This window comes from Chiloscyllium punctatum, chromosome 7 (genome assembly GCF_047496795.1).
Source record: "Chiloscyllium punctatum isolate Juve2018m chromosome 7, sChiPun1.3, whole genome shotgun sequence".
In the NCBI taxonomy this organism is placed as follows: domain Eukaryota; kingdom Metazoa; phylum Chordata; class Chondrichthyes; order Orectolobiformes; family Hemiscylliidae; genus Chiloscyllium; species Chiloscyllium punctatum.
In genome coordinates, this window is record NC_092745.1 from 81,647,611 (window position 1) to 81,666,154 (window position 18,544).

Genomic DNA, 18,544 nt, shown 5'->3' on the forward strand with positions numbered 1-18,544 from the left:
GTGTCGCCAACATCTTTGAGGTTGGGGATGTTCTTGATTTCCTCTTTCCCATTAATTTTTAACTATTCACCATATTTCATGATTGAAAGTGGCAGAACTGCAGAGCTTAGAGCTGAAATTGATTATGGGTCATTCAGCCTTTTATACACTCATTAACACAGTTAATTACAAAGTGAACACTATTCTTCAAATTGATCTTTATGATTTTTCCACCTTTTTTCATGACAATTTTAGCACTTGCTGAAAGATTCAACTCTTCATGGAGTGTAACTTCAATGACCACAGTGATACAATAGTAGTTATTAAAATGTTCCTCATGAACGTGTGAGATCAAATATTGGTTGTTGATTTGATATTTTACAATAGGAATCACCAAACCAGTCGTTACTATCATCCGCAAGTCTGCATTACCAGCAGAGTTGTGGAGAAATGATAAGGAACTTTGGCCAAGTCTTGAGGTTCTAAAGATAGTTTCAGTGATTCTATTGCCACTGATCGATATCAAGTAACTCAAGAGAGGCTGGGATCTAACTTGGGCCAATCCTCTATAATTCAGCTATACACTGAATAAACCTGTTGGTCATTAGGGGAACTTTAATGTTCTGTTACATATAATATTGTACACCTTTTGTGCACCAGAGATTTTTTTTTTGCTTATCAATTAACAAGCCATGACACACAGATATATATCGGGGATACTGTAAACAAACTATCATGGATTAAGTTACAGTATGGCTATAAATGAGTCCTCCTCAGGACTTCAACAACTAATGCACTTATCTAATTACCCAAGCTCAGATTTGTTACCTTCCAAGTTAAGTGATGGAAATTAGTATTCAAATAATAGTTATTGATATATCTGTGACAGAGATTTAACTGGGCATTGGAAGGTGGTGTGTGGTTCCATGCAATGTATACATCTTAAAGTTCATTCATAAGAAAAAGGTAATTTTTGATATTAAATGACCAAAGCAGAGGTATCACATTCTGCTGAGTATGCAATGCATCTTGATACTATTGTTCCATCTGAATATAAGGGCTGTTACACATATGGTTCTGTGAGTTGATCTGTAAAGCTTTTAAACTGATTCTGCCTCTACCAAAGAGCAAAGTCAAGGGATGGAAAAATAATTGAGTAGAAGAGATAGCTGGATAGAAGGAAGTGATGCGAAACAAAACAACAGAGTGTAATACAGCTAGATTGGATGAAAAATGGTTGAACAAAAGAAGTGCAAATGAAAATAAATATACAGCATGCTACATAGAAGACACATATGATAGAAGATATATGACAGATTGTTAAAAATAAATGAAAATATTAAATATAAATAACTAGAAATTCCTCAACTCACTGCACTTATTTTATGGGCAAAGTTGTAGTGTGTATTTTTAAAAATTCTTCAATACATTGTTGGTGTCACTGGCAAAACCAGCATTTGTTATTCATCCCGAACTGCACTTATACCGTTTGGTCATTTCAGAGGGCAGTTAACAGTCAACCATGTTATTCTGGATATGGAGTCCCATGTCGGCCAGGTCAGGTAAGAAGTCATCTGGTTTTCCATTAACTGGCAAATTAGTAGACAGTATAAGTACTTGCTGTTCAGTTAAGGATGATAGTTGTATTGTCAGAGGTAGAAAGGCCAATAGGAGGTCCTCTGCATGGCAGGAATATCAGTCTGTCATTGCAGGTAGGGCAAGAGAGAGGTCATCTCCACTTGTGGCACACTAACAACATTTTAAAAAAGATTTGACCACAACTGCCTTGTTATCATTGCGAGGGGAAACCGCTCTGCATTTGTTGCCAGGCAGGTGGGGAAGCTTCAGAATCATCCTGAATTGCTGGTCTCATGGTGTCCTCCAGTTCTTTTATACTATGGCTACTGGTACTACACAAGGCCTGCAGAGCAATCAGTATTTTCGAGTGAGACTTTGATCAATAATCTGGATTGTGCTGATTATTATCATGGAGGAGAACGTGAGGACTTTTATCTCTGATAATTATCATAACTAACCAGGAATTGATTACAAAACTGAGGCTGAGCTTACTCATCTCATTGGTTGATTTTAATTTCTGGTTAGGGATGTGGCCCAATGAATAGTGGCGTGTCCATGAGTCGCATCAGAGAAGTCCAGCCTTTTTCCACATTTCAATGAGTGACTTTTGCACAAAACATCCTGGAACTAATTGGGATATGGCTGCTTTGGGGAGTGTTTTATTTTAAATTAAGGCATTATATAAAATCAGAAGACCGCCACCATGGACGGACCAAAGATACGGTCCTAAAAGAGTGCTGCGTTGTCAGAGGTGTTGTTTTTCAGATGAGATGTTAAGACAAGAGTCTCCATAATGTTCATGTGGATGTAAATGATCTCTTGGCAGTATTCTGAAGATGAGAAGAGGAATTATTCCCTGTGTCTTTGTCTGTATTTATCTCTCAATCAATACTGCATTAGTAGAACATCTAGTCATTATCAAACCGTGTGATCTTGCTGTGCACGATATGGCTACACATTTCATACATTCGGAATGTATGACTTAGAGCAGGAGTAGGCCAACAAACTCTCTGAGTCTGCTCCACTATTCAATAAGGCTACAGCTGATTTGATTCTTGTCTTAATTCCATTTTCCTATATGTCTCACATAATTCTTGGCTTCCTTGTGTAGGACTCAAAGTTAAACAATCTATTTTACAGAATATCTTGGAGAAGTTGAGGTCAAAAATGCAATTATGCTATCAAATACTTAATTTAAGTGAGATCAAAGACCCCAGTTTTCACCATGGTGGAGAGCTGCTCTGATGCAGCAAAAATGTCAAAAAAAAAGTTATGAATCTCATGTTCTCGCCCCAAAGCCAGTATTTCTTGTTTTGTCACAGGTGTGATTTGGAGCAGGCATAGTTTCTCCTTGTAAAATTCCTGGAGACAGCTGGCCACTTGAAGGACAAGCAACCTCCACTGACATTTCGGAGGATGACAGACTCAATGCCAGCTCCACCTCCAGCAAGTGGCTGAGGCAGGGTAACTCCAGCTTTCAGTCTCATCAAAAAGAATCTTATTTCGCAACAAAATTCTAGCTGCCTGTCAGTAACATTATCAATCTGTTAATATCCCTTTTACTCGACACTACGTAAACACAAGTCTATTACTTTCATATGTCACTTTAGGATCACCTAAAAGAAGTACCCAAAATAATTTAAACAGTGGTCAAAAATGGTTAGGGAACATAATTATAAAACATTTACTGTTATTTTCTTCTCATATGACTATTGGGTAAATTTCACTGACAATTATTAGAACATCATGATCCTCTCATTGGATGTGGTCCAGATGGGTGAGTGAATTACATTAGAATGTCCTCTCCATTTAATTTGGAATATCTTACAGTCAGAAACTGAAAGCTTAAACTAACTGGCAAATATGAGTCTGAAGGAGAATCAACCATAGTTTTCAGAGGTGAGTTAGCTGTTTGAGTTGAATTGCTGGGCTTTCCCAGTATATTTTATGAAACAAAATTGCTAATACCACATATTAGGTCTGACACATGTCTTCCGGAAGATTACATTTCTTTCATTGTTACTTCAGTCAGCCTTTGAAGGATCACTGAAAAACAGCCAGTGTTAAACACTGACTGATGGAAGGTAGGTCTTTTAATGCTGTCAAATCGATTCTGAGGAGGCTCATAAAGAAAGCAAGTTCAATGCAGTTAGATAACGCAAGTAAAAACATGGCTGCTTATGGTAGGAACATTTTCAGACTCATTTTGCTTGCACAATACCTTGCCAATGGTTGCACTGCCTATAAAATTTCATCCATTGAAATCAACAAATGGATAATCATGAGCTGTATAACTATGACTTCTCAGTTGTACAGTTAGCGGGTGAGTCTCCATGTTATCAGTTTAACTTAACTCCTTTGAAAGGATATTACAGTTAATCCAGACAGACCTCAACTCAGTTAACTAAGGTAAGGAAAGAACTCGTCATGAGTGTGGTGAATACTTAAGGGACTATCTTCATCTTCATGAATAACACATATAATGACCTCAAGAGGACCTTTCACAGCCTCACCATTATTGTGTAGGCAAATGTAACAACCAATTAATACACAGAGGTTCTAAAGAATAACAATGAGATTAATACTTTATTTGGGAAAGAGAAATCCTCTAATGATCTTCAAGTTCTGCCATGTGCCTTATGCATCCACATCAGAGCACAGACAGAGCCTCAATTTAACATTTCATCTAACCAATAGTTGATTTGCTGTACAACACTCAATAAAGCATTGTAGTGGAAATTGAACCATTACTTTCTGACTCAAAGTCAAGTACTGTCTAGCACTGAGCCAAAACAGACAGGAAGATAGAATTGAAAACTATCTAGCATGCCCCTATTGACAAAGTGTTTGTTTTGGATCCAATTAATCCAACAACTAAGTTGCAGTTGTAGTTTGATCAGTCTGCCCTTAAGCAGATATATTTGATTTTATTCATGCAGTAGATGTAGACTGCCAGTGAGGCATTTATTGCCCATCCCTAATTGCCCTTAAAAATGTAGTGATGAGTTTCCTTCTTGAATTGCTAAAGTCCATTTAGTGTAGGAAGACCCATAATGCTGTTACATCTTTTGTAAGCGTGAGAAATAATTATTTGGTTCAGGAAGTTTCAATCAACAGCTTACTGTAAATACTTTAGTTCTGTGGAGCCATTCACTTGGCTAAAGAGGGAAACATTTCCACCTACAGTATTCTGAGTTACTATCTAGTCACATCTGTTGAAAAGTATATTAATAATAGATAAGATGATAAGCTGAGGTTTGTTTGATTACTGTTATTCACTAATATCGACTATTTGGGTAAGGAATGCAGATGGGTTATCAGGAAATGTACATTATGATTGATTCTATCTAAGAAATGGAACATGAAATGAGAGGGAATACAAGAAACAGAAAATGAGGGAAATGGAGAGATATACATTTCAATATGAACCTGGTGAAACCTTAATAAGGATAAAGTTATGTTGTAAATTTGATTTTCTCAAAAATGGAAAAAAGGTGTTGTATTTGTTTCATTTACACAATCAAAATTTCATTGCATCCGATTTTTAGACAAGACTAAGATAATCAATGGGTGCCAGTCCATGTAAACACTTGAAAGATTGTGAAACCTAGATTGTTGCAGTATGCACCTATTGAAAATCAAATTGTGATGTCCTATCTTCCCAATAGGTGTAATAATATTAAACCAACTACAAATAGAATCAAGAAGCAAATTTACCGAAATGTATCCCTTTATCTTGAAGGTAATAGGTAAACCTTTTAACGATATTACCTTTGTTTTTCAATATTGTGATAAGATTCCCAAAATTACCTGATAGACAGGATCTTCCACATCTTCCTCCAAAATTGTCTGAATTAGAATAAGTCAGAAATGCAAAGGGAGAGAAAATCAGCAGAAGTATCAGACAAAACATATTTGAGGAAAGATGCATACGACAGGATTGCAAAGTAGAAAGTTGCGGTTATTTAAATACACTATTCAATTAAAAGCTATTCTTGTTTCTGAATTATAATTTGAAACAATTAAAACTACCATTGATTTGTATGATTTCTTCACGTTCATCTTGTGTCTTGTATGCTCAGTAAGAATGAGTATTTTGTACATTAGATCATTACACACCCTCAACCTAAGTAATAAGACTGAGAGTAGGTTAATGTAAAGCATAGTTTCAATTAATCAATGGCTTTACCTCAACAGTATAATTTGAAGAAAATTCGTAATTGTGCCAATGTATCAATTAATACTCTACCTTGTAACTTCTGTAAAAAAGACTACATAGTCTGTTTAAGATCAACCTATTATTGGTATAAGAATGGTCATACATTGTAGGACATCTGTCTGTTGGGAACTGAGTTGAGGTGATCAGAATATGTAATAGGGTTCAAAAATGAAAGGCATCTTGCCAAACTAATTCCAACTATTGGCTTCCAAGAGAATTTGCCAAAACTTTATACTAGGTGAAGAACCTTGACCTATGCACAGTTGCTTGAAAGATAATACTTAGATAGGTACAGCTCCTAAATTGCACCATTGAAGAGGTTGAGGTGGCAGCAGAGTAGCTGAGGAATGATTAAGAATAGGACAAAAAAGCAATGAGAGCAAAACTGGTCCATATATGGTCGGCATGGACGGGTTGGACCGAAGGGTCTGTTTCCATGCTGTACATCTCTGACTCTATGATTCTATAACTGGAGGTCCTCCTATTAGAGGTAAACTGAAACAAAGTAGCCATATTTGGAGGTGATGGCCATTCTCCATTAAACTGCCTTGAGGGACCTTAATGATTAAGACAATTTCAATGCTTGATTTTCTCCAACCTGACTACAGATAATACATAGATTATTGATAATTAACCATCAAGCAGAGTAAAGAAAACCCTCAGTTTGGATCTCCTCTACCCTCTTGGAGGCATCACTTAAGCATTATACACAATTTGCACATTTTCTCACAAATATTCTCTCATTGTATTGTTGGTTGAAGTAAACATTGTGGAATTGGGACTGGAACTTCTGAGATACTCTTAGTTGCATATACAGGAGGTTTCTCTGTGGCATTAGAAGCTATTTGTGCTCACAATAGTAGTTGCTTTTGCTAAGTATTAAACTTTTCTGGTTTGTTGAGCTCAGGAATTATATTTGAAAAAATACATTGAAGAGATAGAAAGGTGATAACTTCCTTACTTAGAAAAATGATCCATAAGATTTTGTTACTTTACAGAATTTGACAAACCATCCTAGTGGTGTTTGTACATCTGAGAAATATTAATGTTATTTATGTTGCAGCAACACCACTGAACTCATTTTTCCTGTCTCACAAAAATCATTTCATGCAGAAATACAGCACTGCCTAAAAAGTGCAAAACAAAAATTCATGGAGTACTTCACACATCTCTAAAGTGTCCTGGAAATCAATGTGAACTTCCAGAATATACATAAGAAATTGAAATTATCAAAACCTCCTTGCCAGGCTAACAATACCACATTACTGCTTTGACAGATGAAGAGCATAAACTGCTAAATGGTTGGAACAAACCTGTAATTAAAATATTAAATTGATGGTATAAATAAAAATAAATATAGCTATCATATAGATAATTACCAGAGAGTTATGTTTCTTCTAAAGAAGTACAATTAATGAAAGTAACTATTTTATAAACAAAAATTTTTAATTTGTTTTCCGTTAATCATTAACTACTTTGCAAGAAATGGTTAGTAGAGGGAATGTTGTCAGTTCAGTTCTTCATCTTCACACTATTGAAGGATGTGGATATTTTTACCTGATAGACTGCTTGCTCACATTGTTTGTCCTTTTGTGCCATTTTCTCCTTCTCCTCTCGAAGTTTCAGTTCATAGATGAGTTGAAAGAGATCACGTAGGTCAAGAATTACAGGTTCAGCCTAACATCAAAATAAGAGTAAAGATTGTATGATGTATACAGTACAGGTTTACTTAGCACTAGAGGTTGTTACATGAACATATCTAGGTCTGCGTCACTTATAGTATGGTGAAAAAAAGTCAACAACCATATGTTATTAACTGTTAAATGCAATGTTTCTATTTATTTTAGATGGTGTTTATTCCACAGCTATGTTAATATGATGCTGAGAAAATATTTTTGAAAGAAAATTCACACTCACTGCTTGGGATGTCTTTATTGCCACGAAGCGGTGATTCCCTTCTTTGCCACAAATATAACCAAAGGCGCGGTGATCAGTGATGTCCTTGGCAATGTATGATACTTCATGAACTGCATGGTGATGCTGCATAGCCTGTGAGAATGAGCAGAGTATCTTTTACACAAAGAAATGGATTATGTGAGGGGAATGGATTCTGGAATGTTGGGATAGAACTGTACCATGAAGTGTCATCCTGCTATATATACTTCAGAAAGGTCACATGTTGGATCCACCAGTGTTGGGTTAGTTGATCTCTACTTGGCCATGAGGAGGATGCTAACTATTTAGCATTTGTGAGCTAGAGGAGATAAAAATCCCACTCTTGTCTATCGGTGACTAGACCCAACCAGGAAGTATGTAGTTTGATTTTGAAGGGTAAATTGTGCATGAAAGTAGAAAAGTCTTGCTACAACTGTATAGGGCAGGAAAGAAACTGTACCTTAGGAAGAAAGTTTATAATATATTGCTACAAAAAGACTCATTTTGTGAAAGTGTTTTGTTTTGCAATCATTAGAATAATTTGCAAGTGTCGTAATTCAAGGTGAAAATTAACATAGATACTACATAAAAGATGAGTGCTGATTTGATGACAGGTGCACTCTAATTGGTAGAAGTATTTCCATGGAAAAAATGTCAAATGATGATGACTGACAGTTAATTGCCAGTCTCTGTTTACATTTTAAACCAAGGCAAGTTGACACTGGTTGTACAGGACATTTCCTTTGGAAGTGAACCAGCAAATTGCTATTACCTGTTTGTTTAGTTGTAACAGACACAGTGCATTTACATGTTTCTTCTGTCTGCAAAGGACAGGTCCCTATTTATTAATATATATGTATGTGCAAGCATGGAACATTGCAAGTCCCGACAGACAATCCTTGGATGGTTGTGAGTGTAATTCTTTGCACACTCTGGATTACCAGTAAATATTGTTCAATTGCACAATCACTTCTAATGTTGTACACTGTGTTGTGAGTTTTGCAAGCATATATTGGTGGGATATGGACAATACCTTGCTTGTTGTGAACAGGTGAAAGGACATGCTGTTTGATGTAATCATTCAGTTTTTGGGACATATGGCCTATAGATGTGGCATCACACCAGCACAGGGGATGGAAAATGAAATAGTTTTAGGAAACAGGCAGAAGGATACCCAAAATAATGAAATAAGAAAGCAAGAGTCTCAAAGTGATATACTGAAAAAGAATATGTTTCCATTGTAATAAGGCTAGACATTAAGAAGCCATTTTCTGGAACTTAAGTGGGAGACTAATTGCAGTAGTAGAAAGGGGCAGATTTTTGTGGATGTTTGCACATTCTCCCCTTGCCTGCATAGGTTTCCTCCGGGTGCTCCGGCTTACTCTCACAGTCCAAAGATGTGCAGATTAGGTGAACTGGCCATCCTAAATTGCCCATAGTGATCAGGGATGTTTAGGTTAGTTGCATCAGTCAGGAGAAATGTAGAGTGATTGGATAAGGGAATAGGTCTGGATGGGATACTCTTTGGAGGGTCGGTTGGGCCAAATGATCTGTTTCCACACTGTAGGGATTCTATGATGAAAACCTGAGGAATTTTCAGAAACTGGTTTGCCAGGAAAGGAATTGAACTGATACAAATAGAATCTAAAAGAAAAGAAGAGATAGCTTAGAACAGCGAAGAAAGTTCTTTCTCAATTATTGATAAAATAGAATCAGAACATTCAAGATTCTAAATGTATTATTTTCAAAAGAAAAGGTACTTCCTTAATCTTCTACTCAAGGAGATAAACCAAACAGATACTAAAAAAAGGGGAGCAATGCAGTTCCTGAAGCTGGTTGAGGATATTATTGTCTTTCAGAGGGGTTAAGGGAGAAACTATTAATTTGAGGTCTATATGGAGGTTACAACTGATCCCAATTATAGAATTGAAGTAAAGAATGATTGGGAAATAGAGTTGGAGTTATACATAAATCCCAATAACAGGAATCTTTTTGATTTTATCGTTAGGGATGACCTGGTTAGTTCAAAAATATTGGTTTCACAATGGGTTTTGGAAAACTCAGGGGAAGTAAAGGAAACTGAGATGTTGTAGGAGGAACATCCTGGATTGTTTCTTGACTGTGTTGTAACTAGATCTCAGACTCACAAGAGTAGAAAGGAAGAGGAGGTGTCCATGCAAAATGGAGATGATGGCAATTTGGTTATCTGACTATACTTTCAAAAAGTTCAGAAAAAACAATGAAGGTAAAGAGAATGAGGCTGACCTATTTAGCCCATCTTCATTAATAGAAACAGAATAGGTACGTCCTGAGTTGAGACAATTGTGTCAAGCAATCTACTCAGGAGTTGGATTAGAATTAATACGTGAATGTTATTATTTAAAAGACAAAATGTTCATGAGGAAATGCAGACTACTTCAAATGGCAGCCAATGAAGAACGAGGAATAATGCATCTGGTGGTAGTTCCATTGAGTATATCATAACAAAATTTTATGGTTTGCTCAAAATTCAAATGGCAGGTCACATTGGTATTTGGAAAACACCAACAATTGAAAAATACTCAAATGAAGAAAAATAGAGCAGATAAAAGGCCCAAAGTTAGAATTTTGTTTCTGGAAACAAGCTCTGTTATCTATCTCTTGGGAACCATTAAAAGTGAAGTTTACTGGACATTATTTAATCCATAAGAAATTTAGCGAGTACTCTAAACAGGATGAAATATCAGGAGTGTATCATAATAATATATTACAGCCATAGAATGATAGGGACAGTAGCAAGAAAGTAGTGTATGTAAAGTCATGAAAGAAATAGGGATTGAAATCAGAATGATTTAAAAAATGAATCAGAAATTGAAAATTCAAAACATGACCCTCTACTAATCAAACTGAATAATAATAATAATAATAATATTTAGATAATGCTTAAAAAGTTGGATGGAATATGAAGCTATTTCCCAGTAACATATTGGTGACTTATGAAAGTTATTCTAGAGACAAAAATTTATTCCAGTAAAAAGGCTAGGAAAAATGTCACTGGCTACACATCATGTTAATCATTGTTAAGATGTTTGCAAACACATCAGCACATCATCTCAACTCTAGCACACCCAAAAATAACTCTGCTATCACTCATGATGGGAATGTTCATTAGCAATTCTGCTCCCATTGGCTGTCCGTATTCAAAATTGTTCATGATTCTATGTGGGAAGTCAGAGCTTTAGTCTGATCCATTGGTTGTGTAGCACATGCTATTTTTACTATCTAAGATGCCTTTCATCTTATGTTTCATCTTCACCGGATTAGTATCTCAATTATAGTTTTGCCTGCTGCTGTTCCTCCTGGCGTGCTTTTCAACATTGCTCACTAAACACAAGGTTGCTCCTTGATGTAATAGTAATGGTGGGGGAAATGAGGGAAATGTTTTGCGATGCGATTGGTTGATTAAAATTTTGCAGATGCTGATGGTCAATAGCTGCTAGACATGTTCTGATTCTATCATATTTATTACATGGTAGAGTCAAACAACATAATGCAAGGTGTTCTTATAGTAAAGTTAGGACTTTATCTCTACAAGGATTGAAAGGTTGTCACTCCTACTAATATTTTCAGAAAAAGATGCGTCTATGGAAAGCAGATTGATGAGGATAAGGAGTCAGGTTTCCCCTTGTGTTCCTCTCCCCACATTCCACAAGTCTGGCAGATATGTCCATGAGGATATGACTAGCTTCTTCCAAGCGAGGTTCAAGCATTGGCCATAGTTTGACCTAATTGCGTGAGACTTCGTGGAGTCTGGAGTCATTATTGAAGTTTTCCATGCTCTCCTCCTCTCAATTTAATGGTATGATTATAACTCCCCTGGGTTAGGCTATTCTGCTGATGGGATAAGACGTGGCCAGGAATGGTGATGAAGGAGTCTTGGACATTGTCTGTTAGGTACAATGCAGTGAAGATGACCATATCAAATCATTGCTTGAATAATCTGGTTGAGACAGATTTCCAAACGTTTCCACAAGTCTTCAGATGTTGTTGAGGGATCTTGCTTCTATAGATTGGGCTGAAAATGTCTGTGTCATATCCTGTGCCTAGGTCAATGCTAGGTGGTTTATTCTGCATACTATCTGACATTTCTGTAACAGTTTGGTGCAACAATGTGGCTTGTGAGGCATTTCAGACTGCAGGTTACAGTCAAATGCATTGATGCCAAACACACTGATTTGGAGTCATATGCATATCGAAACCAGGTAATGTAAAGAACATTAGTAAACAAGGTAGGTTTTTGCAGTAATCAGGCAGCTTCATTATCACTATTACTAAGAATAGCTTTAAAGTCTAGATCACCCACGCTCCCCACAATACAAAGATGATCTAATGGCTTGATGTTGATTGTAGAGGGAAGGTTATGTTGGCTGCAGAGATTACAATTTGTGGATAATAAACTTTTATTGATGCTGATTGCCCATAGTGCCATGTGGATGCCCAGTTTTGAGCTGCTAGTGTGTTCTGAATTATCATATTTAGCAAAGGATAGTGCACACAACACAATGGAAGGTGTCCTTAGCATGAAGAGGGGACATACACTCCATCAATATTGTACTCAGCTGTGATGGCTCTATGATTAACATAAAATCTTGACACAGCCTGTTTGGCCTCAAATTGGAGGTAAACAATATACTAATCCCCCGTGTCTGTGTCATTCCATTTAACTTTCCAGGCATCTTGCCTTTCAATTACCTTATTTAACAGATTATTACTTCTTGAAGAATGATCACTTACTTGGCTGATGAACCCCCGGTGCTACGAGCTAGTGAGGGCAGGAATAGGAAGATAGAGCAGATGAATGCATGGCTGAGGAGCTGGTGTATGGGAGAAGGACTCACATTTTTGTATTATTGGAATCTCTTTTGGGGTAGAACTGACCTGTACAAGAAGGACGGATTGCACCCAAATTGGAAGGGGATTAATATACTGGCAGGAAAATTTGCTAGAGCTGCTTGGGAGGATAGAAACTAGTAAGGTGGGGTGGGGTGGGGGGGGTGGGGGGGGGGGGGTGGGGGGAGGTGGGACCCAGGGAGATAGTGAGGAAAGAGATCAATCTGAGACTGGTACAGTTGAGAATGGAAGTGAGTCAAACAGTCAGGGCAGGCAGGGACAAGGTAGGACTAATAAATTAAACTGCAGTTATTTCAATGCAAGGGGCCTAACAGGGAAGGCAGATGAACTCAAGGCATGGTTAGGAACATGGAACTGGGATATCATAGCAATTACAGAAACATGGCTCAGGGATGGCCAGGACTGGCAGCTTAATGTTTCAGGATACAAATGCTACAGGAAAGATTGAAAGGGAGGCAAGTGGGGGAAGGGGGGGGGAGGGAGAGTGGCATTTTTGATAAGGGATACCATTGCAGCTGTGCTGAGGTAGGATATTCCCGCAAATACATCTAAGGAAGTTATTTGGGTGGAATTGAAAAATAAGAAAGAGATGATCACCTTATTGCGATTGTATTATAGACCCCCTAATAGTCAGAGGGAAATTGAGAAACAAACTTGTGAGGAGATCTCAGCTATCTGTAAGAATAATAGTGTAGTTATGGTAGGGGATTTTAACTTTCCAAACATAGACTGGGACTGCCATAGTGTTAAGGATTTAGATGGAGAGGAATTTGTTAAGTGCGTACAAGACAGTTTTCTGATTCAGTATGTGGATGTACCTACTAGACAAGGTGCAAAACTTGACCTACTCTTGGGAAATAAGGCAAGGCAGCTGTCAGTGAGGGAGCACTTTGGGGCCAGCGACCACAATTCTATTAGTTTTAAAATAATGATGGAAAAGGATAGACTAGATCTAAAAGTTGAAGTTCTAAATTGGAGAAAGGCCAATTTTGATGGTATTAGGCAAGAACTTTTGAAAGCTGATTGGTGGCAGATGTTTGCAGGTAAAGGGACGGCTGGAAAAGGGAAGCCTTCAGAAATGAGATAACGAGAATCCAGAGAAAGTATATTCCTGTCACAGTGAAAGGGAAAGCTAGTAGGTGTAAGGATGCCGAATGACTAAAGAAATTGAGGGTTTGGTTAAGAAAAAGAAGGAAGCAGATGAAAGGTATAGACAGGATAGATTGAATTAATCCTTAGAAGAGTATAAAGGCAGTAGGAGTATACTCAAGAGGGAAATCAGGAGGGCAAAAAGGGGACATGAGATAGCTTTGGCAAATAGAATTAAGGAGAATCCAAAGAGTTTCAACAATACATTAAGGACAAAAGGGTAACTAGGGAGAGAATAGGGCCCCTCAAAAATCAGCAAGGCGGCCTTTGTGTGGAGCCGCAGAAAATGGGGGAGATACTAAATGATTCTTTTGTATCAGTATTTACTGTGGAAAAGGATATGGAAGATATAGACTGTAGGGAAATAGATGGTGACATCTTGCAAAATGTTCATATTACACAGGAAGAAGTGCCAGATATCTTGAAACGGGTAAAGGTAGGTAAATCTGAAAAATGTGTTGCTGGAAAAGCGCAGCAGGTCAGGCAATATCCAAGGAGCAGGAGAATTGATGTTTCAGGCATAAGCCCTTCTTCAGGAATGCTTATGCCTGAAACATCAATTCTCCTGCTCCTTGGATACTGCCTGACCTGCTGCGCTTTTCCAGCAACACATTTTTCAGCTCTGATCTCCAGCATCTGCAGTTCTCACTTTCTCCTAAAGGTAGATAAAAACCCAGGACCTGATCAGGTGTACCCTAGAACTCTGTGGGAAGCTAGAGAAGTGATTGCTGGGCCTCTTGCTGAGATATTTGTATCATCGATAGTCACAGGGGAGGTGCTGGAAGAGTGGAGGTTGGCTAACGTGGTGCCACTGTTTAAGAAGGGTGGTAAGGACAAGCCAGGGAACTATAGACCAGTGAGCCTCACCTCGTTGGTGGGCAAGTTGTTGGAGGGAATCCTCAGGGACAGGATGTACATGTATTTGGAAAGGCAAGGACTGATTTTGGATAGTCAACATGGCTTTGTGTGTGGGAAATCATGTCTCACAAACTTGATTGAGCTTTTTGAGGAAGTAACAAAGAGGATTGATGCATTCAGCGTGGCAGATGTGATTGATATGGACTTCAGTAAGACGTTCAACAAGGTTCCCCATAGGAGACTGATTAGCAAGGTTAGATCTCATGGAATACAGGAAGAACTAGCCATTTGGATACAGAACTGGATCAAAGGTAGAAGACAGAGGGTTGTGGTGGAGGGTTATTTTACAGACTGGAGGCCTGTGACCAGTGGTGTGCCACAAGGGTCGTGCTGGGTCCTCTACTTTTTGTCATTTACATAAATGATTTGGATGCGAGCATAAAAGGTATAGTAAGTAAGTTTGCATATGACACCAAAATTGGAGGTGTTGTGGACAGCGAAGAGGGTTACCTCAGATTACAACAGAATCTGGACCAGATGGGCCAATGGCTGAGAAGTGGCATATGGAGTTTAATTCAGATAAATGTGAGGTGCTGCATTTTGGGAAAGCAAATCTTAGCAGGACTTATACACTTAATGGTAAGGTCCTAGGGAGTGTTGCTGAACAAAGAGACCTTGGAGTGCAGGTTCATAGCTCCTTGAAAGTGGAGTCGCAGGTAGATAGGATAGTGAAGAAAGCGTTTGGTATGCTTTCCTTTATTGGTCAGAGTATTGAGTACAGGAGTTGGGAGGTCATGTTGTGGCTGTACAGGACATTGGTTAGGCTTCTGTTGGAATATTGCGTGCATTTCTGGTATCCTCCCTATCGGAAAGATATTGTGAAACCTGAAAGGGTTCAGAAAAGATTTACAAGGATGTTGCCAGGGTTGGAGGATTTGAGCTGTAAGGGAGAGGCTGAACAGGCTGTGGCTGTTTTCCCTGGAGCGTCGGAGGCTGAGGGGTGACCTTATAGAGGTTTACAAAATTATGAGGGGCTTGGATAGGATAAATAGACAAAGTCTTTTCCCTGGGGTTGGGGAGTCCAGAACCAGAGGGCATAGGTTTAGGGAGAGAGGGGAAAGATATAAAAGAGACCTAAGGGGCAACTTTTTCACACAGAGGGTGGTATGTTTATGGAATGAGCTGCCAGAGGATGTGGTGGAGGCTGGTACAATTGCAACATTTAAGAAGCATGTGGATGGGTATATGAATAGGAAGGGTTTGGAGGGATATGGGTCAGGTGCTGGTAGGTAGGACTAGATTGGGTTGGGATGTCTGGTCGGCATGGATGGGTTGGACCGAAGGGTCTGTTTCCATGCTGTACATCTCTATGACTCTAACCAGGTGGTTACCTGTCCCTAAAAAAAATCTTACCCGAAAACGAGCTTGCACCGAAAGTAAGAATTTACCAGGAGGCAAAAATAGGTTCCTTTACTTCAAGCATTATTCTGGACTATCATTTCCTAATTTTCAAAAAGAAAATTCATTGCACTTAACATACCTTATTAAACTATATTAGTTTTTAATTGGTAACAATGTATATTGTTACGAAGTGCAAGTGACTCTGCTACTCATTATCTTTCTGTAAGATTTATTTTTTTAGAATATTATATATCTTTTCATTCTGAGTTTTAACTCGAGGAATTGGGTCACATTATCTCTGGTGTGCTCAGCATTGCACAAGGGAATATCTCAGCCATAATAACCAGTCTATTTCTGGAAAGTGAACAGACTCCTTGTGGCAGAGAGAAACTTGAATAAGAGCGATGATATGAATCTATATTTGGAAATGTGCTAATTTCACTAGCTTTGTTCTGGTTTTATCCCAGCATCCTTTACCTACATTATCATTGCGATTTATCTTGCACTTTCCACTTTACATTTAAACTTTTGGGATAAATGAAGCCAACCATGTTAGCAGCTTCCATTCCTTCTGAATTCTTTAACTGCTGCATGGATTTACCCAGGGTTTAGAAGTGAATTTATAGCAGTGAGTTAAAGTGACCACTAGATTCGCACATGAGTAATGTCTATTTGGTCAAAGCATTGGAGGATGACTCAATGTAACAGTGGGGGATGGGAAGTGTACTTTATATTGATAGCACTGCCTCTGTGCTATTCTTTTCCTTTAACAATCATTCCTCTCTAGAAGAAACCCTCGCCTAATGAACCAGCAGTCTTCTGCATGGGGAATAAATCAGCAAATGTTTCCTTCGAATCAATGTTCCAATTAACAGCATGTCCATTAACAGAGATAGACTACAGTGTGACCTTGTTCTACATTTTATTTTTGGTATTAAAATCCTGATCAAGTCCTGCATGCTGCAGCAATGAATACTTTTTAATTCTCTGTTAATTTATTTTTCTTGATATTAACAATATTCAAATATATACTTTTCAGCAGTTATGCTTTCATTTCACCTGATAATTTTGGCCCATTATGAAATTTACCTGAATGATTTACAATACAGGACATTATATTATCTGTTCCTTGTCTCACCAACCAGAGGCAATTACTCACAAAGTGCTTCTTTGAATTGACAGTGTAATCAAATTCTCTGCCAAATGGCTGACAAAAAAAGTGATTGACTAACTGTGCAATAACCTTAGTGCAAAATATGCAATGTTTTCTCTGAGGAGAAGTTAGATCTCAGTGCAAATAGTGGTATGTTTTTTCTTAAGTGGTAAATAGACAACAGCAGAAATTCACTGTATTGTCAATTCCACTGCTTGCATCTTTCCTTTGTCTTTAGTCCATCTCACTTCTCTTTTAATTCAATTCTATTTTAGTTTTATTTCCAGATCTTAAAGAGGCAGGACATTTTTCAATGGTGACATCTAAACTTGCAGAAATCCCTAAAGTCTGCAATAATAGAACAAGTCTGAATACTACACCATATGATGATTGCACTGAGCTAGAATAGTGTTTCATAGACTCAGTCACCATTCTACTAGTCTTTTGAACCTTAAATCAATTCTCTCTGTGGCCCTAATATGTTTGTGCTGACCTTAAATCTTTATGCTGATAGAATTGCTTTGTCTTGCCATTGAGTGGAGGAGTTTCCATTATTTGGCACTTAAACGATGACATCCCTCTGTAAATTGAAGACTTTGGACAATCTCACCAATATAATAGTGTTCTTGATGTAGATGAATGTGTGGAATTTAATGAAAGTGCGGGAAAATCAAAAGTACAGAAAAGATACAGAGATATAGAGATGTAGTAAGAAAAGCGTTATTTGAAAAAGAATTGTAAAAGTGAGAGTGCAGCAGCAACAAAGTAAATATCGAGAGTCAAAAACAGGAAATGTTTATTCAGCCTCTTGGGCCTGTTCTTCCATTCAGTTAGATCATGGCTGATCTGCATCTTAAATCCATCCAGCTCACACATGGCTCCTTACCTTCTTTATTTACCAACAAATAAAATCTATCAACCACTATTTCAAACAGAGTCATGAGTGCCAAATTTGCATTCTGCTGGATTCAACTTAATCGGACAAATTTGAATTTTTTTTAGAATCATAACAAGATACATAACAGTGCATAATTGGAAAGTTCTGGAGCAATTCAGCAGATCTGGCAGCTTCTGTGGAGAGAAAACAGTTAACATTTAATGTCCAGTGATCCTTCTCCAGAAGGTTAACTCTGTTTTTCTCTCCACATATGCTGCCAGACCTACTGAATTACTCCTGCACTTTCTGTTTTTATTTCAGATCTCTGGCATTTGCAATCCTTTGTTTTATTTTAGTGCACAATGGTAGTACTGGAACCTGAAAATACAAGTTAAAAAGTAGATGCAAAAAGAAATCAAGTATCATATTTTCATCTTTGCAAACATGTCAAATGTTAAAGGATAAAATGAATGGGATGCTTTGCATTGAATTTTGTCAAAACTAC

The 18,544-nt window shown here is 37.8% G+C and overlaps 1 protein-coding gene across 7 annotated transcripts in view; it reads right to left on the reverse strand.

Annotated features, from left to right (window-relative positions):
• dab1a (DAB adaptor protein 1a) overlaps positions 1-18,544 on the reverse strand; it is a 680,143-nt gene that overhangs the window by 57,106 nt on the left and 604,493 nt on the right. For 6 of the 7 annotated variants that reach the window (XM_072574204.1, XM_072574205.1, XM_072574207.1 and 3 more), the window contains exons 5-7: positions 7,694-7,825; positions 7,334-7,453; positions 5,368-5,406 (exon numbers count right to left, since the gene is read on the reverse strand). In XM_072574204.1, coding sequence (XP_072430305.1) covers positions 5,368-5,406; positions 7,334-7,453; positions 7,694-7,825 — 291 coding nt within the window. The remainder of the gene's footprint in view (positions 1-5,367; positions 5,407-7,333; positions 7,454-7,693; positions 7,826-18,544) is intronic. The other variant, XM_072574208.1, reaches the window with a different exon arrangement.